General features: G+C 41.7%; 1 protein-coding gene across 1 annotated transcript in view; it reads left to right on the top strand.

Annotated features, from left to right (window-relative positions):
• The first annotated feature begins 4,559 nt into the window (after nucleotides 1–4,559).
• The window catches only part of LOC139754934 (paired box protein Pax-2-A-like), a 78,845-nt gene continuing 58,554 nt past the window's right edge, over nucleotides 4,560–24,850 (top strand). The window contains exon 1 of the mRNA XM_071672754.1: nucleotides 4,560–4,620. Within this exon, the coding sequence (XP_071528855.1) occupies nucleotides 4,560–4,620 (61 nt within the window). The remainder of the gene's footprint in view (nucleotides 4,621–24,850) is intronic.

The following is a 24,850-nucleotide window of genomic DNA, read 5'->3' as shown; positions in this document are numbered from 1 at the left end:
CTAAAAGTATCTTGCTATCCATCACACGTCTTTATTCAGGGGTTACCAGGAAATGATGTGAACGAACTTGATCGTGAAATAAATGAGAGAGGTTCAGCTCTAATATGTTATGAGAGAGAGAGAGAGAGAGAGAGAGAGAGAGAGAGAGAGAGAGAGAGAGAGAGAGAGAGAGAGAGAGAGAGAGAGAGAGTTGTTACACTCATCTCCCTGATTCTCATCTGCTTCACTTGCGTATAACTTACACCATTTGTCTGACCTGATGTTTTTTATCTTTCATCTAACTCACATCTGTAACATCTTTGCGTCTCATCTGCACCCTGTTCTATCTCTCCATTCTCCCACCTCACGCTTTTAAGTCCTGAGTTCTTCTCCTGAACCATTCTTTGTGTCTCATCTGTTCAGTGCCTCAACTGTGAAATGATTTTCTCTAGTTTTCACGCGTATTCCTGGAGGCTCCTGCACATTAACTCCCGTCTCTCTCCTGTGTGACTCAGCTTCTGACCACCTTCTGCGTCACACCTTCAAGGTGTCTTTTTTCTGCCTCCAGATTCATCCTTTACCGTTGAGCCAATCATGTCCTGTATCTCTTTCAAGGTTAGTTCTCTTGTCTCTGGTTAGGATATCTTTTATAATCGATAACTTACAGTTAGTTTGGAATTTACGTCGATTATCAAATTTTCCTCTCCCTTTAAGCTCTCGCTGTCTGTTCCCATGCCTTTGGAAACCCAGTTTTGAGGCCGATGGTTAGAAATGAAGTTAGTCTCAGTCCACATTGTTGATTTGATGCTCCATAGGAGCTGACTCATGCACAAAAGAAACGAAAGCCACAGTGGCCACACGTCACTGGATGATGTGATTAGACTTTTTTCTTGAAGTTGTGGGGGTTGGGAGGTTTAGACAAGGGAAAACAATGAAGTGGTTCAATCGTACACGTGTATGTTATACTGAGGCGAGTTAGAAGTTTACTGGATGCGTGTTTCTTTGGTGCCTTATTTACTGTAAATGTCCCCGGTAAACTAAAGGCGTGAGTGTGTAACATTGTTGCTTAATGGTTTGGGAAAGGAAAGTAGACAGCGTAGCTCAATTTAGCATTGGTGATCTTGTACATCAATGGATAGCTGCATCCTCTCTTAGTACTTTGAGACTCCGCTGGAACAAAAGGAATTCCATGTATGTACTGGTGGTGACGTCTTGCTTGTACCTAGAAGTTGTGTCTCCTTTGTCTTTTAGTTTCTGCCAGACTCTCTGTGCTGCACCTCTTAACTTATACGTTCCTGTGTTTTCGGTGCAGCGTTACTTCTCGTCTGTGACGATTCGTAGGGCTCTCTCCTGTAACTTCTGTGGCTTCAGGGTGAGTGATTTGGAGGAGAAATGTGTAGGTACTGGAGGGATGGTTAAGATAGGGAGGATCATGACTTTCGCCAGGTGCCAGGAACTGTACAGATTGATAAGAATAGCTTTTCCCTTGTGTGATTCTTATGTTGATATGATATACGACCAGGCCTCACGATGTAACAATATGGCCTGGATTTTGCAGCTTTCTGCTGCGTTGTCCTGTTGCTGTATCGCTGTATCCTATGTTGCTATATTCTGTTGCTCTATCGCTGGGTCTTATTCTTCACAGGGCTACTAAACTGATCTTATGTTTTCGTTTTCCAATCCTTTTCGAACTAGTTTGGTCTGAAAACCTCTAACTGTGCCAAGCAAGTCTGTTCTGGAAGCTGGGTATTTGAGACTACTGTTTGAATGCGGTCATCTGCGTAGAACATATCCTTGCTCGTGTCTTCAGCGGGTGAGTGAATGTCTTGTGTGTAAGTTATGAATAATGTTAGCGATTGGTTGCTGCCTTGAGTATACTGATTGAGGCTGAGACCTCGCTGCCAGCCGTACTTACGCCCGGTCTCATGAAGTGTACGATAACGGTGGCAGAGAGAGGTTCTAGGAAGGAAGGCCTTCTGGGTAAAGTGATACCACCGATTGATATATGTATACACAAACACAGCAGTCAAGAACAACAATGGATCAAGTCATTGATTCTTTTGATGTATATAGGCATAATAGTAACAGTTTCCTTATACCGAATATACGAATTCGTAGAAAGGCGTTTTTATGACGTGGTGCGCCACAAAAAAGAGCACTTTATCCCAACAGACCGTGTCCTATAGTGTCCTCGGGTAACTGATGATGAAATTATCTGGTAATTCATGACTGAAGAAAAGTACACGGAAGAGTAATAAGTGAAATTTTAAATCTGGAAATTTTGGTTTCAGTCTTACCCACGGAAAGACAGCATTATATTATTCATTCTTCCCTTCAGTATGAAAGGAATGTGACAGAATCACTGCCTGAATATGGCAATCCTCACGGCAACAGAAGGAACTAAAATAGTCAAAGCAGCGTGGGAGATGGTTGCTACCACAGTAGTATGGGAGAGACAGCAGTAGAGCTGAAACAGAAGCGGTCACAACAGAGGAGAAGAAGAAGAAGAAGAAGAAGAAGAAGAAGAAGAAGAATAAGAAGAAGAAGAAGAAGAAGAAGAAGAAGAAGAAGAAGAAGAACAACAACAACAACAACAACAACAACAACAACAACGACGACGACAACAACAACAACAACAACAACAACAACAACAACAACAACAACAATAAGCTGTTTGATAGTTGACAGAAAACGCATCAAGTTATCAACAGAGGCATAGCAGCATCCATACCAATAGGAGGACGACAGTGGTTTCTGCGTCATTAGAGGAATAACCATAGACACAGCAGCAGCCACAGCAGAGGATGGGAGAGAGGCATGACTGTAGAGAAGGATCGTGGCCAACAACCACAACAGTACAGTAGACGTAGTGTGGTAGCCAAAGCAGCAGGGAAGGTACAGCAACAGCATGAGCAACAAGGGAGGGACAATAATAGCCAATGAAGCAAGGGAAGGTTATGAACACCCACAGCAGTGCATGAAAGGAGATCAAGAGCCACAGCTGTAGAAGGTCAATAGTAGTTACTGTGTAAAAGTGAAGGACAGACAGTAACAACAGCCACAGCAGAGGTGATATTAACATTGCCAACTATAGCAGAAGGAGGGGAGGCTGGGACAACCACAGCAGCATGGGAAATAAAAGCAACATGAGCCTGAAACTTGATGATAACAGACAGAGGAGCGCGAGGTGGGCGGCGTCACGCACGGTCGCCCAGGAGAGGGTTGTCTCGCCACTCCAGGCAGGGTGACCACTGCCTCCAGCCGGTCACCCTCCTCCTCAAGCGATATTCACCTGCATTCAACTTCTCACCTGATCCCCTGATGCAAATATACTCCATAAAGTGTGTCTTTTCTTGGTCATGCACTTCAAGAGTTGCTGTCCCTTGCAGTCTGATATCTCCAGGTTATCCATAATCGACGAAACTTAACCTTGGAATCTGGCGATACAGATGTTAACTGGTTTATTGTTGGTTAAATCCGTGAGGGTGTGTTGTACGTTAGGTGTGGGAGGGGGGGAACTACTCTGAAAAGCAAAGGTGTGACAGAAATGAGTTATATAACGTTAGTTACTCTGATGGTTTCAAGAAAGAATGAATCTTCCATTCCACTTTTTTTTATATCTTCCCCCACCCTCTTCCTCTCCTTATCTCATTTTCCTTAAATTTTTCAGTTTTCTTTTGTCTCCGTTTTGTCTCCTCTTCCTCCTCATTGTCTTCCTTGCATTTTATTTCGTATCAACACCTACAGCTCTGTGTCATTCCTTCCGTCCATTCATATGCCTCCTTGTATGCCTCCTCTTCCTACCACAATTCTTTCTCCATCTGTGGAAAAATAATTCTGGTGGTGACGCAGTTTCTAAGGAGCTCGCTACCGGTAAGGAGGAAAAACGCTTGGGCCCCAACGCTACACTCACTTGGCCTTGAACAAAAACAGTGTCTGCAGCCAACCAACATAAGACCTCAAACATATGTGCAGTCGTCTACCTTTGGCTTTATATATATATATATATATATATATATATATATATATATATATATATATATATATATATATATATATACATATATATATATATATATATATATATATATATATATATATATATATATATAAATATACATATATATATATATATATATATATATATATACATATATATATATACATACATATATATATATATATATATATATATATATATATATATATATATATATATATATATATATATATATATATATATATATATATATATATATATATATATATATATTTGCACAGATGATGTACCTTCAGGATGTTGGTCTAATCTTCAGGGACTTGTGAAGTATGATTGGTCTGTGACAGCCAGGCAGCTATGAGGCAAATCAATCTTTAAACCTTGTTTATAATCAGTTCCCTGGACTCCATCATATCTTGCAATTGTTAATTGTTTTCTAATGTTTTGTTGTACTAAATACATTTAGGCAATTATGATGTACTTCGAGTGTAGGATAGGATAAATCAGTGCCCAGAGGTATAAAGATCACAGAATCATTTATTTCTTGTGTGCTTAATACCTCAGTAGCCTATGTGATTATATGCTCCTCATCAGTGTGTCTCTCTTCCTGTCAGATTACTCGAGTGGTCAGCAGGAGCAAGGTATGGAAAACTTGAATTACTATGTTCCACTAATATGAAGTAGTTTAACGCTTTGGCCTTGTGATGGGTAACTAACATAGGACTTAATGTGGTACATGGGGCACGGAGGAGAGAGAGAGAGAGAGAGAGAGAGAGAGAGAGAGAGAGAGAGAGAGAGAGAGAGAGAGAGAGAGAGAGAGAGAGAGAGAGAGAAGAGAGAGAGAGAGGTTCATGACACCTAAGTGGGAATTATCTCCTGTGCTCAGATGCTCATTTCAGAACCTGAGCGCTGGAAGACTGTCTGTCAGATACTCTTTTTTGTCACTCTTTCCTCCGGCTGATGATGATGATGATGGCCCTATTACCTCGCTCGTGTAATTACCTTTCTTGTCAACATGCTGGAGAAGTGTCCGGGACGCAGTTAGTCACGCAAACAGTACGTGAGCTCTTGAGACCTGCGCCAGGACGGCCATGGTCAAGATGGGGCCGGTTTACTGTGATGTTAGATCCCACTGATTCTGACCTGTGATGACTGTGCTCACATTAAGAACACACACACACACACACACACACACACACACGCACACACACACACACACACACACACACACACACATACACACAGAGGAGTAAAATCATTGTACTTATGCATGGTTAAGAGATGTGGCATACAAGTTTATATAACTGTCTCACCACAACACACAAATCATTATTCCAAACTCTGATCACACATATGCTCAAATGTACACACGCACATTGGTAGATACACACATATATACCAGAACAATTTTGGCATATAGCAGGAAGACGTAGCATTCATGTCTTCATATTGTGTACAACTAATGTTGAAATACACCTTCCTGTAACGGAAAGACATTAAAGTAACAGACTTAATCAATCATTTTCTAAGGACAAGTAAGGATTCAGCTAAAAGAGGGACGAGGTTACAAACACATCCATGTCGAGTATTGAGAGAGTGCGGATTGGCGGTTGCTAAGGGAGTGTTTAGTGTCATAACACTCTTAGTACAAGTTCAGGTAACTGCTTTCACCTCTTCTGCTGACCTACGCACCTCTCTCCTGCTGCTGCTGCTGCTACTGAGGGAATGATGATGAACAGCATGGTTATAAACGATGATAAAGATGATTATGATAATGATAATAATGATTATCTATCCACCTTTATTGTCTTCACCCTCTTGTTCTCTTCATCCTTTCCTTCATCCTTCTTTCTTAGTCTCATCCTCCACCCATCCATTGTTCTCTTATCGCACACTCCTCTTCATCCCCTAACATTCTAACCGCACTGCTCGTTATACCGTCTTTCAATCATCGCTCCTCTTCTCCATTCATAATCATAGATGGAGCTTTAAGTCACACGAATACCTCTGATCTTCGTATGGTGGTGACGATCAGTTACGACAATAATTCAAAGCGTTCTTGTACACAGTGGATAACATGTAGCGATATCATATTACGCATAAGATCACACATCGTTTGGTGCTAACGTAGTCATGAATATAAAAGCCATTCTTTACATGATCATGTGTGAGGTTTCTAATCCCACCTTCATAAAGTAAACCTGATAGAGGTGAGGAATGAGGCACACATGAAGAGCACCAGCATTACATACGTCCGCCATGAAGACTACACGAGTCAACGACATCCAAGGCACACCAAAGATACTGTCATATACAGAACACCTTGGTACATCGACTCTACACTCTGACCTGCCTCACCACCTTACTTGGAGTATACCGATCAACTATCGACTTCGTTTTCGCTGTTGTACTTATCTCCCTGACATTGTTTACCCCATGGTGTATGTGAGGCAAGGGGGGCAGGATCGTTTGTCAAGGTCACACCATAAAAGGAAACTTGCCCGCTCGGAGGCGGGAGAGTGAATGGTGCAGTATTGTGTACAGTGCAGACTAATGCATTGTGTGTGTGTGTGTGTGTGTGTGTGTGTGTGTGTGTGTGTGTGTGTGTGTGTGTGTGTGTATGTGTGTATCTGTACGTGCTCTGCATCTGCGTTCCTTGATATTTACTTTCATCTCGTGTGTTTTTCAGCACTTCGATTCTTAATAGTGTCTTGTGTCGACTTTCTAACGATTGCTTATGAACTTGTTTTAGGAGTGTGAGTGTATTCAGTGTGTTTCAAGGGGCTTGTATGTGATTTGTAAATGCAAGCTTAGAAGGGAGTCCCATTGGTCAGTGAAAGTCGATGTTTTCAGTCAACAGGTAGGTGTTAGCACATACCGAAGCACCAGTGGTTAGTGAGGGCGTCTGTCTGCACACAATGACCTGGCAGGTACTTGAACAGAGTACAGTGCTACTGGTCGGTGATGGCGTCTGTTTGTACGCTGCAAAGGCGGGTGTCGTCACAGAGTGGAATGCTGGGGTCAGTTAGGGGGGTCTGTGTGCACACAATACAGGCAGAACAGAATAAAGTGTCACTCATGTCACCCCAATAGCTCTGATTGTTGCATCTCCATTAAAGTTCAGTTTTATCATCTCATCCAAAATTCTTTAAGTCTGTCCTAAAATTGCGAGTTCTGCCTTAACTCAGGACCTTCTCTACAGTTGACCAGAAACTCCTCTCTATCCCATGTAACCTCTTCCCACCAGCCACACCTCCTTCACAACACTATCGCCTCTTGCAAAAACACTTTCCTTCGTCTATCACCTGTGCCTCCTTCCTAACATCGATACCTCATTCTCAACAATACTGTCCCGTCCTCAACACAAGTACCCTCTACTCAAAATCCATTCCCAGCACTAGGATCCCTTCCTCAACGCTGCGCGCACAATGCAAAAATCACATCCTCAAGATATATATGTACGTATACTTTCTTCTTGTTCAAGGAGTTCCTTCTATCTATAAATGACTCCCGCAGCGCTCATGAAGCCAGCCACATCCATGGGGCGGGATCATCGGTCATAAATTGCAATGATTTGTGAGTCTGTCTTTATGGGGATACTGCGAGACAATTGAGTGGTAAAGGCTCGGTGTCTTCGTTGTGGTAGCTTCATCGTGAGCATGAAGGGTTTCTGGATATATTGAAACAGTGGTTGTAGTATCGTGTGGATGGGTGATGTCTAGAATGTAAACGAAGAAGTATGGCTCGTGTTTTTCTGAGGGATATGGTTTCTGATGTGTACGTATATGTCTGGTGGGGTGAGGTTTATGACCGAGTTGGGAGGGCACGGTTGTGTAGTGCTTGTCGGGTCATTCTGGTGTACGTGTGTTGTGTGTTACATTGGTTGGTACTTGGGGGAATCTGTAAGCAATGGTTACTGAAATATGAGACAGCGATGGACTTTTTAACTTCCACTTGGGGATTGCTGGTTTGTTATGGTGTGGTGTGGATGGGAGGGGGTCTAACGATATTGCGATGTATGAAATGCTGTGGATGTTGAAGGTGGTGGATAGCACTGGGAGTATCTTGGATTGACTGAGCAGGTGCTGATTAATGTTTGTGGTTGCTAGCCAGATAGTGATTGCTCTGAGTGCTCTATTTTGTGCAGTTTGCAGCTTTGTTATGTTTGTCTAAGAAAGGTGGGAAGACTAGGAAGGTCATTATGCAAATTATGATGATAGCTTGCATGATAGCTTGGGAGTGTGGCAAACTGCTGGGCGGATGAGCTTAAGGTCGAAGGGGACATAAACATAGAGGAAAAAGAGAAGAGCAAAAGTGGAAAAGAGAGACTCAGAAAAGTTAGCAAGTATCAGCGGAAAAGAAAAACTGATTTACTGAAATTCAGACACCTGCCGCTACAGAAACCTGCACAGTAAAAGCGAAAGAATGGGCAGTCCTCCCACCTCCTCTTCCCAGTTCGACGCTCCCTCCACCCTCCACAAGTGCTGATTACCAGACATCACACAGAGAGCGTGTGCGCCTTACAAAAAGGTACATGCTTAATGGTTCTATGGAATGTCGCTCAACAGTCAGGATACACACAGACTTTACGTATTCGCCGCGTGACCGGATTCCTGTTTTCTATAATTGGAACTATGTATGAACCACTGTTTTTCGTAATTAAAACCTGCCATACCTGGCAACTCATTTGGGTCACGTTTCAGTGAGAAGCGAAAAAGAAAACAGTACTATTTCTGAAATGCTAACAAAGATTTCGCAAAGTTTCAACTCTACGAACAAAGGCATTTCACATTATACAATATATGAACCGGCCTAAACCACGGTTAACTGACGTAAATTCACATATTTCTTGCAGTTTCTTCTATAAACTTTCACAACAAGAGAAAAAAAAAAAGAATTCTAGCCAGTTTTACAAGACATTTTATCCAGTAATGAGCTGAGTGCACAGTGCATCTTATCTCGGACCCCTGTAGCTTTTTCACTCAAGACAACGAAGTGATTCATTCCGGCTCGACGGTGCAGTCGTTAACTGTGGAGTGATGCGCAATCCCACGTGACGGTCCGGGGATGCAACGTGGAAGACCCATGATTTGTGGTAACGACTGTGATTACGGCACGAGGAGAAAGGCCTGAGAGGACCATCTCTGGACATGTTATAAACCTGATGGACGCTTGGGGAAGGGATTTTGGAAGGATTATGAGAAAGATCCGAAACGTAAGGATGTATGAGAGATGAGGCAACAGAAAAGTCAAGGAAGAAGGAGAGATTAGGGAGCTTGATTGACTTAAAAAGAAAATAGAGGTAAATGGATGATGCAGAAGACGCAGGGGACATAAGCAGCACAAAAAAGATGAGTATGACTTCTGAAGAACCAATGATTATGGAGGAATATTACAATGACAGAGCACTCGAAAAGAACCTGGAGAGGCATGAGAGATGATGGTCAAAGCCTCCCCAAATAGGGTACATAAATCTTGGTCCACAAGGAAGGGTTCTCGTATGAAGTGATGGGCAGGCAACACAGAGGAATTCCCGGAGTAGTGACATCGTTCACTTTCTGACAATGATTAATCCAATCTTATTCATGACGAGAATAGAAGAATACACGCAGGAAAGAGACACAATTTCTATTTGAATAGTATTATTCAATGATAATTTGAGAGCAATCCGTTGCACTTACCTAATCCTTGACAATAGTGAAGGAATTCATAGCCCTATTCCAATTTAGTTTCTTCTCAACGGATCGCTAATTGTCTTTCTCTGTAATGTAAACCATGTTGATCATGTTCCTCATCTTTGAGCTATGCTCAGAATTTGTGTATATAAATCTAATACAATTCTTACTCATTTATGGCAGAGATACCTTTAGTCTTTCATCTTCAGTTATGAGAATGAATTATTTCCATGTGACCAATGATGAGAAAAATATCAATGTTGAGTCTTCCAACAAGTCCTGAACATCCTGGTCTTCTCCGTGCCATCAGAGTAAGACGATTTCTTTTCGCTGTTTCTTTTGAGTTTCTTTAAATCATCTTACCACAATAGTGCAAACTAACGAAGTGAGTTGTGTGAAAAGAGGAACTTTATCAGACACAAACTAAAGTGCTTTTGTGGAAGGATGGATGTATGAGTAGCACACAGTGGCAGTGGTCGTATGGGTGACGACTGACACAAACCATCTAGTCACGGTACAGCTCCCAAGTCCCTCATGCGTACACAATTTGGAGGAGCTGACCTGTGCTATGTCTGTTATCTCGACACAACAGGTCCCAGTAGGAGTTTCCCAGAGCAGGCCTCGTATCTTAAGAGCACCAGCGAGTCAATTAGCTGCAACGAATGACCATCTAGAAGCCACCGGACTTGGTGGTAGACATGTCAATAAAAGAGGTGATGATGGTGGTGATGACGGCCGTGATGATGGTGGTGATGATGGTGGAGATGATGAAGGTAATGATGGAGGTGATGACAGCGGTGATGATGATGGCGATGATGGTGGTGATGATGAAGGTAATGATGGAGGTGATGACGGTGGTGATGATGGTGGTGATGATGGTGGTGATGATGGAGATAATGATGGAGGTGATGACGTTGGTGTTGATGGTGGTGATGACGGCGGTGGGATCATGTCAGTCAGACGAGCGTCCAATCTTCTCATTAACTTCTCTAAAGAAGTGTGGTCTCCTAAGCCAAAGTAGTAATTTAACACCCTTTAAGATCACGAAATTTGATGGCCACGGGGATTATACCAGGTCTTCTCAGACACATGTGTAACCCCAACATTCACAAGTCATACCCTTCACGACCTACAGTACCACTCTAGGTAAAGTCGGATACTCAATGTATCATATCTTTTTTTTTTTACTGATTTTGAACATTTCTTGTCATGATTATTTTCGCTTTCCATGTTAGGCGTAGCTTACTTCAACTAATTACTGCTACAGAGGGATATGCTCTCGCACTTCACAACACGCAGGTCAGGTCGAAAAACTAATTGTATTGATACCTAGTTGCAATCGATGCTCTTGTCGGGAAGAGGTTTGTGACCTCTCTCTAGGGAAGCCTTAGACTAGATAGTAATCGCCCTGTGTCTTCTACCTACTTCGTGAAACATCATCTCTTACGTTATAATTCCGAACGATCATCATTTCTTTATGAGTCTTTCTATTGTAGTCTGATGGGTCAGAAGTTGAACAAGATACTTGTTACTGTTGGTGTATTGCTATTGCTGTCGTGATATATTGGACGTTGTACATCGTAAGTCCAAAATCGACTGACTAACTCACACAAGATATAGTTAACTGCGTTCCCTTCATAAGTAAGTCTAATGTTACCCATCAGATGGAATCTTATCAATTGTTTCTGTGTTTTGATGAGGCATTTTTATTTCAAAACTTAATCAAAAGATAACACTTGTAATTACGTGTGTAAACCACGATTTCATTGCTCAGACAGTTCATTCGAGTTCTCAGGGCAAATCATCCCGAATCTTGTGGGACTAATGGGACCACCTGGAATAACTGGACTTCCTTTCACTATTGATTTCTGCTCGAAAAAAAGGATTGAACAAATGCATAACGAGAGCACAGAATGTGTGAAGCACAGTGACCGCAGGGACTATTTGGCTTCTGTGTTCTGCACCCTTGTGGCCCATGAGTCTAATGATTCCTCTTGGGATGTCTGACTGAGCCAGACACCAGAATGAATGCCATTCTTTGGTATTGTCTTCCTCTGCCTCATACGAATTCTGTCGTCCAAGCTTCATCAATTTCTATTTGCGATTTCGAAGATATCAGATTCAAATTACATAGCTAATTACGTTAGCTGGGAAGACTTTTAGGCGGATGCTATTTGAGTGAACTTTACGTGGGTTTCTTGTTGCCACTCAGTGTTTCAACCCACCTCGCAGAAGCCTGCAATTGCTGTACCTGGTGCCCTATGCCGTAAGATTTAGATCAGTAGGCTGAATCGCAGGTCACTTTACTTTAAGGTTAAATGGTACAGGATTATCATCTGCCTGATATCATAACCTGTGAGAGAGTTTGATACTCATGGCACATAGCCAGTAGAGAGGAGGGCAGAGGATGGCTGAGAACCAGCTTTCAACCACTCTTCTTGTCGACAACCTTGTGCTGGCCGGTGTATCATGGTCGGCCTCATTGAGGATATGTTTAATCACTACAGTTGATAAGACGTGCAACTTGTCGACCATGACAACGCACCAGTACTGTACTAATCTTTGACGTATAGAATATTGATGTGAGTTCCAAGGTTACCAGGGGCCTCTCCAATAACTTCCAGGTCTTCCAAGAACGAGCAAATTTGGATGATTCATATATGACTTCCTTACTCTAAACACAGAATTATCTTCTGCTTCATGATTCAAGTTAGGCAATTTTTTCTTGGACATAGAAGCATTTAAATGCTGTTGGATGTCTAGAAAAATAAAAGACATGTCGCAAAAACTTAGCTATGAAAAATTGATCATACACTAGTGTAGACTGTCCCAGATCATACTGGTCCTCTTAAAGACTAATGTGTCACCAGTGTAGATAAACCTTCCCTCACACAGCAGCACCACCAGCCGTCTCTGAAAACTCCTCTCCTCCAGATACCTCAGCTGGTTGCCCTTACTGTTAGTCCTACTTACATCAGAGCATACATAAACACTGTTCAAGTCTATATACAATCCTTTCACTTGTCCTAGAGTCGTTGGTGTATACAGGGTGTATTCAGATGTATACATGGGTTCAATGTCATTATAGTATCACTGTTGTAGTCAAGTTGCGCTGATGAAGAAAGGCTTTGTTTGCTCTCATTCCATTTGATTACTTTTGAATCCATTCAATGACAAAAGAAGACGTCTTAATGATAATGAAAATGCTATGGCAATCTTCATTTAGATGTTGCCTTTGGCTACAGAATCTGGCGAACACCAGCTAAATACACCTGAACGATATATTCTTTTCTTGAAAACAAATGTCAACCTCTTGTGAATACAAATATCAACGTCTTAAAGGAACTGGTGCAATATTCGAGTCAAACTAAACAACGCAAGGTCACGGCAGGATCAGCATACGAAGATAAATAATTCGAAAACTGGTGAATCTTCCGTAAGGAGAAATTAGAAGGCATCGAATACCGTAGTGGCTTTTATAACGGGACTAACTTTGATCAGATTAAAGTCATTTACTACCGTCTCGTAAGCTATGGCGAGGTCTGTACGGGACTTTATGTGATCATTATGAACCACACTGTGTCAGCCGGACGCTGTTAAGATCAACACTTGGCTAATGGCTGAGCTGAGCATGTTTGTTGTGTTACTAATTATCCTCACATCTAACGTCCTTAAAAGTATCGCAGTTGACGTGAATTTACGACCATGCAGGTGCTGTAAAAGTCAACCAGGAACATGTGGATCAGTGGGATGAGGCTCCCAGCGGGAGGCCCAGCAGCAGCAGTGAGACGTATGGTACGATTAGACAGTCTTGTTCCTTGACTTTTATATAAGCTTGTGCCTCCACATGTGCACACTCAGTATTTATACACACGGTCACATACACAGTATGCAAATATGGACCAGACATGCTAACGTAGCTACATGCATCCTTCAGACTTGTCTAGCTCTAAAGACGCTCGCGTCATTATGTAACAAGACACCTGCCACAAAATGTATACTATGTCTGGCGTTATCCTCATGTGTGTTTACCTAAAGAAGTAAGACGTACCTTTCATTCACCTGAGGAAGTAAGACCTACTTTTCATTTGCCTAAGGTAGTAAGACCTACTTTTCATTTACCTGAGGAAGTAAGACCTACTTTTCATTTACCTGAGGAAGTAAGACCTACTTTTCATTCACCTGAGGAAGTAAGACCTACTTTTCATTTACCTGAGGAAGTAAGACGTACCTTTCATTCACCTCAGGAAATAAGACTTACTTTTCATTCACCTAAAGGAAATCTAGACACAAAAAAACTGGTCATGAATCTTAGTTACTGAATTTTCGTCCCATTTGCAATATTTATATTTCATATTACTTGATAATGATGGATGTACGTAGTATAACACGTGATACAATACACTCCTATATTATGGGACGTAAACACATAATCGACGATCACAGTGACACCTCTTCTACATGTGTATGCTGATGGTATCCGACTAAGTCCTAGATTCAACGGATCCGTAATCGTCCAAAACTCAGAATTTTCTAAATGACGGTGAAAAATATAATCATCCGAGCCAACAGTTGGAGACTGCTGGCTGATTGAATAGCTTTGTTAATGTTTAAGGTTTTAGTTTTCCTCACGTTCACCATCGTTTCATATGCGATTAAAGTATATACCGTAATGCTTTCAAACGAAGCTTCACAGAAATTGTTGGAACGAAGCCATTCCATATAAGGTATTGAACGGCATTATATTTTGGAGCTCTAGTATTGGTAACCTCTTACATGAGGCTGTCACTTATCAATTTCACTCTGGCTCATATATATTACATGTTAGTAGAAGCCTCCAGAAGGTCTGTTAAGAGTCTTCATTAACAGTATAAAGCGAAATATGTGAAAGTAACTATTGTGCAAGATGATCCTAGTCTACCGTTGATATTCATATTTATTGCCTGGGAGTTTTACCCAAAGGCCAATTAATCCTCTTTTTTTTGGGTAGGATGGCTTGGGAACATGTCCTGGTACCCTATCTTGCTGCTGATAATACGTAAGAAAGACCTTCAGTGCCACAGCAATTAACAGCACAGAATCAAAGTTTGAAGCCAGTAAACTAAACAGGAAAGTAGTTACTTAGATGTTATTTAGTTTGTATTAAGGATGATCCCTTTAAGAATAGTCTGCAATACAGAAAACGAGCGTCAGCTGTTGGGGTGGATGGACCAGATAAATCTGACATCTTAATAGTCAATGGTGACACTACTGATTGTCGCAGGTTCCATCACACACTCCCATTACCGAAGTTTACACTGACCTGGACCCCTAATGTTGAGTCATCAAGACTGATAATCCTCTCCGTCAGCTTCTCAAAGCAACCGGTACATTTCTCAGGTCGAAATGAACACCCTAAGTCCTTGTTGAAATTAGTTCATTAGAACAACCACAAGTGAGAAAGGGTAAGTCAGTTGTGCAGAGTGATTCCGATCATGAGTATCTGAGCGTCTTGTTACAACAGAACTGGGCTGGATTAAGACCCAAATACTTTACCACAAAATCTCGTAAGTTAGGGTGAGACCTGGACGAGACTTTAAGGGATCATTATGAAGATGACTATGTCAGACGCCCGTTATTAACATAAACACTTGGCCGATAGCAGTGTTGAGCATATATTCCTTGTGTTGCTTGCCGTCCTCATGCAACCGTGGGAGGATCAACAAACTCGCTGATGCAATAAGTCACCTCAGAAGGTATGACTCAGCATGATGACGTCCCAGGAGCCCTAGGGGCCCAGCGGCTGGGAGATGAACGACAGAATCAGTCTGTCCTTTTTATCTAGCAGTTAGTTTAGTAAGATATCATTCTACGAGCGCGCGAGCACACAAACACACACACACACACACACACACACACACACACACACACACACACACACACACACACTAAGATAGGAAGTATGCAACTATAAACTCACGTTCACAAACAAAAATAGACTTACGTAGCCACATCGACCGATCAGACTGGTCAAACTAGGTGGATCCTCGCATTATCATGCGCTGAAACTCGAGCCAGAAAAAATCGTGCTTTGTTTACTGTCCGCATAGTGTTTTTGCTTACTTGTGGCATCTGAGGAAGTAAAGCGAAGGATAAAAGCGGACCGACTTGTGTTTATATTACTGCCTATTTTTGTATCGTATGGAAGTGATGGATGTTTCACTCTCTTCTTGTTCAGTGAACATCACACCTGAGAATCTCAAGTCTTTTGTTGTATGGACATATGCAAGTATATGGCATTAGAATCTTAGCCAAGGGGAATTCTTTTAGCTACATAAAGAAATCTGATATTCTGTTGAGGTAATTGATGTTCAGCTTGGTTCTGAACTATCGCTGGCACGCATATCTATTAGCTAATAAGCTGTTTTAAGGGCCAATTAACCTTTTTAAGGTAACTTAACCAATGCGTTAGACATGATCTGATTTTCTCTCTAACTGTCGATGTAATATGAGAATGATTTCAGCTGTGCAGTCAGGAAAATGATAACATTAACAGTTCTGGAAATAATAAAGAGACATTTTAGCTGGTAACTTCATGTCCAGTTGGCGCTAAGGAAGACCTCAGTAGATATGACATGCAATGTAGGCAGCAAACATCATAAACTCCTGGAGATGGTGAACCCGATAAGGCTATACCACCACAGGATGAATGGAGACATTCCTGACACTAGCAACACGTCAGGAACTCTCATTATGTGGGTGATACGAGGCTAAGACCCCTCCTCCCCCAAACCCCTTACTCCCTTAACATCCACCCTTCTTCGCCAGCCACTTCTCCCACCGCGCGGTCCTACCGCATAAGAAACCTCGTTTCCCGATAACACATAAGACATCATCATCTTCATCTGCTGTGCTAAAATCAATGTCTTTTTCGCGAGGCATTAACCTAACATACTCATTGTAACATGAGGGAGCGAGGCTGACGCTTGCCCGCAGTGGTTCGTATGGTAATGTGGGGATCGAGTATATAAAGCTTACTTTTTTCTCTTTTTTTTCCGTCGCTGAAGATTGTCATTGGTCTTATATCTGTTTACGTCTTTTTCTCTAAATGGTAACACTGTCATGCTACTGGGGTTGGTACGACTGTTTCTAATTCTGTTTCATGAATTCTTATTTAGGATTATAATTTCGTAGTGTCTTATCATATTCATTTTAGTTGACTAAATTGAGTTCGGATGAAATAGACAAAAAAAACCTAAGTTCAGATTTAGATTAGATTTCCCACGGGGCTTCGTAACCCATTTACGTTTTCCATTTCTAAAATCCCACCCTTCTCATTTCTCTCTCTCTCAAAAAAAAACTACCCACAAGTTTCCCAGCTTGTTTGTGAACTCTATACATCCTCTGGTAAATGAAACAGCCACACCTGGTATCACAGTAACACGTAATCTATCTTGAAATGTTTACATGATACGGCTAGGTACGAATTTGGAAATCCTATTCAGAACCTTAGCATCTCTCTCTCTCTCTCTCTCTCTCTCTCTCTCTCTCTCTCTCTCTCTCTCTCTCTCTCTCTTAGACGGTTGCCACGATTATACAAAGGACTGACTGACTCCTCCTCGCAGAGAGTACTGCTCGTACATCCAGGCAGGATGTAGGTCAGCTTACGACAGTTATTGGACAGAGTCAAGCTTAAATTAATCCGGTTTACCGAGTGTCCCAAGGTGAACCCAAGATTTGATCTGCTTGCCCTTGACTGCAAGTTTGTATGTATTTCCCTCTTGCGTAGATACTACTCCGGTTTCTTCTCTTGAGAACTAGCAGTTTGTGTGCCCTAACCTTTAGCTAAACCACGCCAAGCTACTGCATTACGTAATGCTGGTTGCTTTCTTTATTGAACTAAGCTATGAAACTCTTTACCGTGTCTCTATAATGGAAAAGGTTCCTCTTTTCTCAATTTTCTTTTTTTTTTTTTGGCCATTCTATGTTAGAATTAGATTTTGATATCGATAAGGATTTCGGTCCGGAAAATTCAGAAATGCTAGACATTCCTGGAGCATTTCGTAAAATATGTTCCAGGAACGTCATACGTGCCAGTGACACCTGGAACTTCACGCAGAGTTGGTTTAAGGTTGCCAAGTTGACACGATTTTTGTGCTCAGTATCTCAAAGTTGCCGACCACGTTAAATTTCTGCGTAATGACATGGTGGGAGGGAAACAAACCGTGTAACAATCACTTAGCTCAGAGCAGCCGTTCAATGCAGTGTACTCAGACTTTCCAATGAAAACTGAGGTTAGTTGCTGGCTGGATCGAGCGTGAATACCACGAAAAGTTGGTCCATGGTCGGGTACATGTGGAGAGTTAGCTGGTGGCTGGACCTGGCAGAAAACATCACACACCGTTGGTTAAGAGCTGCTTGCTGCAAGGCCACACTGCTACAGGGTCACGTTACTCCCTCCTAATCATGGCAATCGGTGTGTGATCAATTCCGTGAGATTGTCAAAACGTTGGTGTGATGGACACAGCTTCAGAGCTGCAGTGATTCCCTTTGCGTAGTATAGTGAGAGACAACAGAACTTCGAGTAATGACGATTTGTATGGACGCACTACCGCACCAACGAGTGGTGATGGACGGGGACGAACACGTGATAATTTATCAAGTTTAATGAACTACAAGTAAGTACTCTCTCTCTCTCTCGATAGGTGGGTAAGTAGTAGCAGGTAGTGGACAGCCACCGAACAATTAGGTATACTATTGGTACTGCTCGCCTGGGTCTCGAGAGGGTCAATAACGGTTGCTTAATGAACCAGCACCTCAGTGGATGTCAAGTGTCGCTCCTTTGGCCCAGGTAGTTTGTTTCTCTCGGCTTCACCTACGCGTTGGCTACTGACATTATCCAGAAACGTAAACTGTTTCCAGTTCACACATAGTAATTATTGACAACACATAATTCAAACTACTCGTTCTTTGTCACTAAATTTTCTGTTGTTTCCTGCGGTGAACCCTACGCCCTAGCCTTGCCTTCTGACCAGATCTCGTCATAAGTACTCTGTCCCTCTTTCTCCTTCGATTTTTTGCTCGTTAAAGGTGAACCTGTCCCATTGTTCCTCCCTGTGGCAGAGCTGGCCAGTGTTTCATTGATTCTTCCTGCTCGAAGTTTTGATAACAGAAAACAGCTTTTCAGGAAGCTACCACAATTTGATCAAATAAAACGAATTTCTCGCACGATTGTCCAAAATTCCGCTAAAATTATTACAAATATTACCTGATATTTTGTTTTTAAGCTAAATGTGAATATTTCCGACAGTTTGTGAGCACGAGGCAACACTGTATCATTGTGTGTCGAAACAGCTTGTCATTCCCTCATTCGTTGGTCTTTTCCTCGTATTGTTGCCATTCATCAGTGATCACACGTACCAAACATTTGGAAAACTAGGAAAAAATATATATAACTTCCTATTACTATTATGTCATCGCTCTTGGTTGAGGACACAGTGTCACGATATACATATCTGTACTATTATGAAGCAGTGTCGAAATATTGTCATGGTACTCACGTGCTTCAATCAGCAGTCAGAAAGAAAAAAAAATATATCTTGGTCAGACCGCGCGCGAACGTACGGTTCCCACTCAGCCCAACAGATGGTGTTAGCGTATAATCACGGCCCATCTCCTGCTGCCAACTAGCGGCAGGTGGAGGAAACCACAACCTGCTTTATATCGCCTCATAATTAGAAATGTGTGAAAATTGTATTTATCTATTTTCCGAATGTCTCTGTAATATTCAATTAATGTATTCTTTTACTCTCTATTGTAAAGTTTTGTAATACATTTACATGTAATGGAAAAATGATACGTGGATTGTGCACCATCTACTGCAAATACGTTAACATAAATATGTTCGTAGATGCACTGAGAAAAGATACAGTGAAGACAGGTAAACAAAAAAACATGACCGATTTGAGGAATATGTTAGGTAGTGTGTATGACGCGCAGTCTGGGTAAGAGGGCTGGGTAAGTGTATATTAGATCATATGGTACTATTACGTAACAAACGAAAATATACAGGTTCTCCTTTAATTGTAGACTGTATAGGATTAGGAATGTGAAGAGAATTAACTTCAAGGAGAAATCAAATGAGAAGCTGAGATGATCCGGAACGTACGAATTGAGGGTGAGGTAATGTAGTGCGAGGGTAAGAATCTATTCATCATTGGAGGCGTACGTGGGGTTATGCGATGCTTAGTGTTACATGTGGAAAGAAATTTATAGCATATGGAAGTTGCTGGGGAAAAATGAATTTGGAAGAAAAGACGAAATATTCGAAAAAAAAAATAAAGTTTAGAGCAGAATAGAATGTAAAAACGCTCTAAATAGAAAACCTGAAAGGACTATATATATGAAGAATTCGGAAAAATGTATGAAAACTTAGAAAATTATTACATGCATGGAGGTAAATGAGATTTGAACGGGGATTGTGTGTGTGTGTGTGTGTGTGTGTGTGTGTGTGTGCGCGCGCGCGCGTGCGCACACAAAGAAGGGGTACTGAAGCTTGCTACAGGCAAATTATGAATTTTGTAAAAGATGGAGAGGATATTTCAAAAAACTCATCGGCAATGAAGGTAAGAGGTGTTTGCTGGTGTGGTATGATTGGAGTTAAGGAGAGAGATATATACATATATATAGACGTGGTAGATCATACAAAGGAGGAAGTAAAGAGTATCTGAATTCTTAAAGAATGGAAACACCAGGGTTATAGATGGATGGGTGAACGAGATAATGGAGAGAGATGAAAGCGCTGTAAAATGGATCTGGAGAGTGTGCATGGAAGCATAGAAAAGTAGGTAGTCAGGTGCTTGATGAGTGGACGCAGGCAGTAATTGTTCCAGTAATAGTGATTGTAAGAAATACATGGAAATAAGTATCCTTAGCACAGTTAGCAAGGTGGCTTAGTAAGGTTAAGATTCGATCGTGTTAAAAGGGTCGGTGAACCTCTTGTTGGCGAAAAACACCATGGGTTTACGAAGGTAAGACAGTGTTTAAACAAAGGTTTCTGCACTCAGACACGTAGTATTAAAGTTTTCATGAAAAAAAAAAAATTAAAAGTACGGATTTAGGAGTCGTATGAAAAACTAATGAGGAAAGCTTTTTGAGTTATGACTTCTTTTGGTGTGCATAGAAAACGGATAGATACTACATATGGCTTCTATGATGGACATAGTGCACGTGTAACAGTAATGAATGGATGAATGCGTAGTGTGAAACAAATACGTAAATGCGTCAGGATAGTGTGATGTCCCTATAGTTAACGAGTGTTCTTATCAGTGTGGTATGACGTAAGATGCATCGAGGTGGGATGATCATTGTGTAATTTCTAATCATGGAGGCACAGAATGGAGGGTGGTACAGTTTCTGTAATGGAGTTGACGCTATGTTGCGACAGAAATCAAAAGAAGCGCTGCTTTGACTGGTCTACTGTTTCATTGACGTGTGTAGGAAAATAAAATTTGATATGCTTTTATAAAGAGGTGATCCGTGCGTCCGTCCCCCATGTGACGACTCGAAGTTGCCAGACGCACATGACTAATCCCAAAACGCAGTTGCCATTAATTCAACCATTTCCTTGAATCGTAGAAAGTATACTGGCGGGCTGGGGTAAAATATTTTCGAAAAGATTTTTGGTCTGAGCAGGAAGGCTCTGCCGATTATATGGGAAATATAGAGAGGGAAAATGATGGGATGAATGGTCATACCACTGAACAATCCCATCCACTGTTCAGGATGTGGTTGCCGGAGAGATGTAGTGAGGGAGGTGGTGATAGCCAGGGAGTGAGGGAATGGTAGCGGTGAGGGAGGGTGCGGTGGTGGTGAGGGAGGATATACATGGTAGCTCTCCGCGGGAGCAAGCAAACTACAGTTCATTAGTTTGCGTTCAGGAAGAATGGGTAGTTGTAGATGAGTTTGAAGGAGGGATGAAAATTTCTTAAGGATGGTAATGGGAAAAGTGATGATAATGGAAAAGTGATGATATCAAAGCTAAGCAAATGAGAGAAATTGAAGATGCACTGAAAGTTCTATACAAGAGAAAAGATTAACTTCTAAATGAACAAGCAGTTTGCTTGAGAGACTAGTTGTCCAGTTTTGAGATACGAATGTCGCCCAAGTTTAGACAGGTCATAATAATTCAAAACGTGGAGCAGCACAGAAGGAAACTTTCCTAAATGGAGCAGGTATTAGAGATCTGTAGAATAAAGACGTAAGAAGGATATCTTGTATGAAGAAATCATTAGAAAGGTACGTGAACGAAAGAATTTTAGGTGCCATGGTCATGTAGAACGTATTGCAGACGATACGTGTGTATAGAAAGATATATGAAAGTGCATTAGAAAGCACAAGAAGGCGAAGTAGACCATAGAGATGGATAGATGCAGTAAGGAAAACGATTCGTACATAAATGATGTTCAAGAAATTACTGGGTATCGGAAGAAAGGGAAATACTATATGCACGACACTGATGTGGATGGGGTTAGATTCACCAGTGTCTCTCAGAGCTCGGAAACCCAAAGGAAAATAGCAAAGCAGCTTCAGCCAGAGACCACAACACTGCAGTGTGCCTCACGGCCTTGGCCAGCATGTTGACCATTCCCTGATACCGCCACCAGGACTTTACACCACCAGCAAATAACCCTGCCATCTACACCAAAGGTCCGAACTCTGCGGGAGATTCTACTTACTTCATTTCATCATCTCGTAGTATTAGTACTTTTAACCATGAGAATGGGCAGCGCTTTTGTTAGTAGTGTTCGAGAGGAAATCGCAGCAGCGGCTTGACTCTGGTTACAGCGTGTTCCCACTCCCTGCATTGCCGATAGCCAGTCCCTTTGCCCCTCTCATCCTCAGTACTTTCCCGCCACATCTGTCATCCATGGTAGCGTCGTACCACATGTTCTCCCTCCGTCATCCCCATTACTGTTAGGCCACACCCTCTTTCTCTCTCAGCCACACTGCCGCCTACACACACACTACGCTTTTCATCGTCAACACTGAGAGGTTACAACACGTCCTGCCTTTCGCATACTCTGCAGTGTTAGGTCATGTGACCTGTGGCCAGTTTACCCTCGGCACCACCGGTCCACATCTCCTGTGTCTCTCTCTCTCTCTCCTTGGCCTCGCTGGGTTACATGATCTGCCTCTCGTGTCCCTGGCACTTCCAGGCCGCCACACGGTTTGCTCGTGTCATCATTGCTACTGCTGCTCCACACACTCTGCTTCCCTCATCCTCGGCTCTAATCCGGAAATTGTTTAGAGGAGAGTGGGTAGGGATCTAAACGAGACGATAAGAAAGACAAGACACAGTCGAAGAGCATCATATTGAAGTGGGGGTGGACAAAGGGAAAGTGGTAGGCAGCTTTAATGTTCACATCTACACATGACCTCTGTAGAGGCAGATTATGTTCTTCATGAGTGAACATTCATAAGACGATGATGTAAACACAAATGACTTGGAGTAGGATTTATCTTTACGTATAAGAAACTGTTTACCACATGCTACAAGATTCATTTGTCACTGTATTTCAGAGAATACATCAATAGAGAATATGGATGAATTACACATGGTATATTGAGACTTTATGGGCTTTGTGTCAAGTAAGCTTCTGTTATTCGTAGGATTTATAAGATTATTGTAATTGGGTATTCAGAGGGCACAGCTGTTCTACCGTGGGTACAAAAGTTGCATGAAATTCATCCAAAAATCATGCTAGATACATTATTCTTTTGAAATGTTGATGGTAGTTCTATACAAAGTAAGAACTCTTTGAAAAATGATTGACATCTTACACGCCATATTAGTTTACTCTCTAAATGGCTATGAGATAGATACTCTGCAGAAAACTCGGATGTGTAACTAAGCCTCGTTTTCTTTTCTTTGCAGGTGAGTGTTAGTATTGCCAACCTTGTTCCACCTACAGACATCGAGAGGTAAAGTCTCTCTTTTACAGCTCGAATAAAGAAAAGCTAAGTTATTTTCAATCAAGTACAACGTAATGCCTAGTAAGAACTAAATCAAAACCAATATAAATAAATATATATATATATATATATATATATATATATATATATATATATATATATATATAAGTCGGTCTGTTCTCCGAGCTATAAATGAGATCATCTACTTTACGTATCATTTACTTTACACATCATCTGAGATGAATCATGTGTTTATAAATACATTCATTTAAACATATGTACCAAATTTAGATACTCATCCTCACAAGCAAGTTTCCAATGTTGATAATACCTTTTCCTTCCCCCATTCTTCTACCAAAGAATACTGCCCTGCCTAATATATCAGGTGAAACGTGTAATTGCCACGCAGACTACCTTCTCCCTCAAACTCCACTTTCCTCAATAAAAAACGTCGCGTTTCATCTTTAATAGGATATGACAAATGAGTGATGCAACTAAAGGCTCTCAGCTTTGATGACTAATTTGCGTTCATTACCTAACTACTCGTGACGGTGGACGTGTCTTTATGCAAGACTGAGAAATGGTTTCACCTGCTCGAGGATGCACTATTATTATTATTATCATCATTATTATTATCATCATATTGTTATTACTACTAATATCAATATCATTATTATTGCTGTGGTTCTTGTTGTTGTTGCGCCATTTCAACGATAAGTGTGCGAGTGCTGAGGTTACGTCATTCCTGGGTCCCTCCACCCACATGCCACACCCTAGCTGGGCTCCCGAGCCACCCTTGACTGGCGGTGACCCACGACATGTTCTTCGCCCGCCCGTGTCGAGGGTGGCGGGCGGCATCTCACTGTCGGCGCCTCTACCATCAGGCCAGCCGTGACCTCCCACAACCATATGTGATAATTACTTTCTCTCTGAGGTCCTTCATCACCCACCTCCAAGGTCGTTGGCGGCCAGGACCAGTGGCAACGACCACATGGGTGCGAGGTGGTGTTAATGATTTCCAGACAGTTTAGAAAAGAGGAAACTTCTGCTTCACTCAACACAGTCCTCATTACACAAACACACACATATCTACTCGTGAGCGTTTTTATTATACTTAAACGCCGTCGCAAGTAAGGAAACAAAGGAGGAATGGCCCACCCCACCCACATACACATGTATATACATAAACTCACGCACATGCACATGCATTTCAACGTATACATACATATATACACATGCACAT

The sequence above is a fragment of the Panulirus ornatus genome, chromosome 18, assembly GCF_036320965.1.
Source record: "Panulirus ornatus isolate Po-2019 chromosome 18, ASM3632096v1, whole genome shotgun sequence".
In the NCBI taxonomy this organism is placed as follows: Eukaryota; Metazoa; Arthropoda; class Malacostraca; order Decapoda; family Palinuridae; genus Panulirus; species Panulirus ornatus.
The sequence above is the reverse complement of the archived record's forward strand: the minus strand, read 5'-3'. Positions and strand labels throughout refer to the sequence as shown.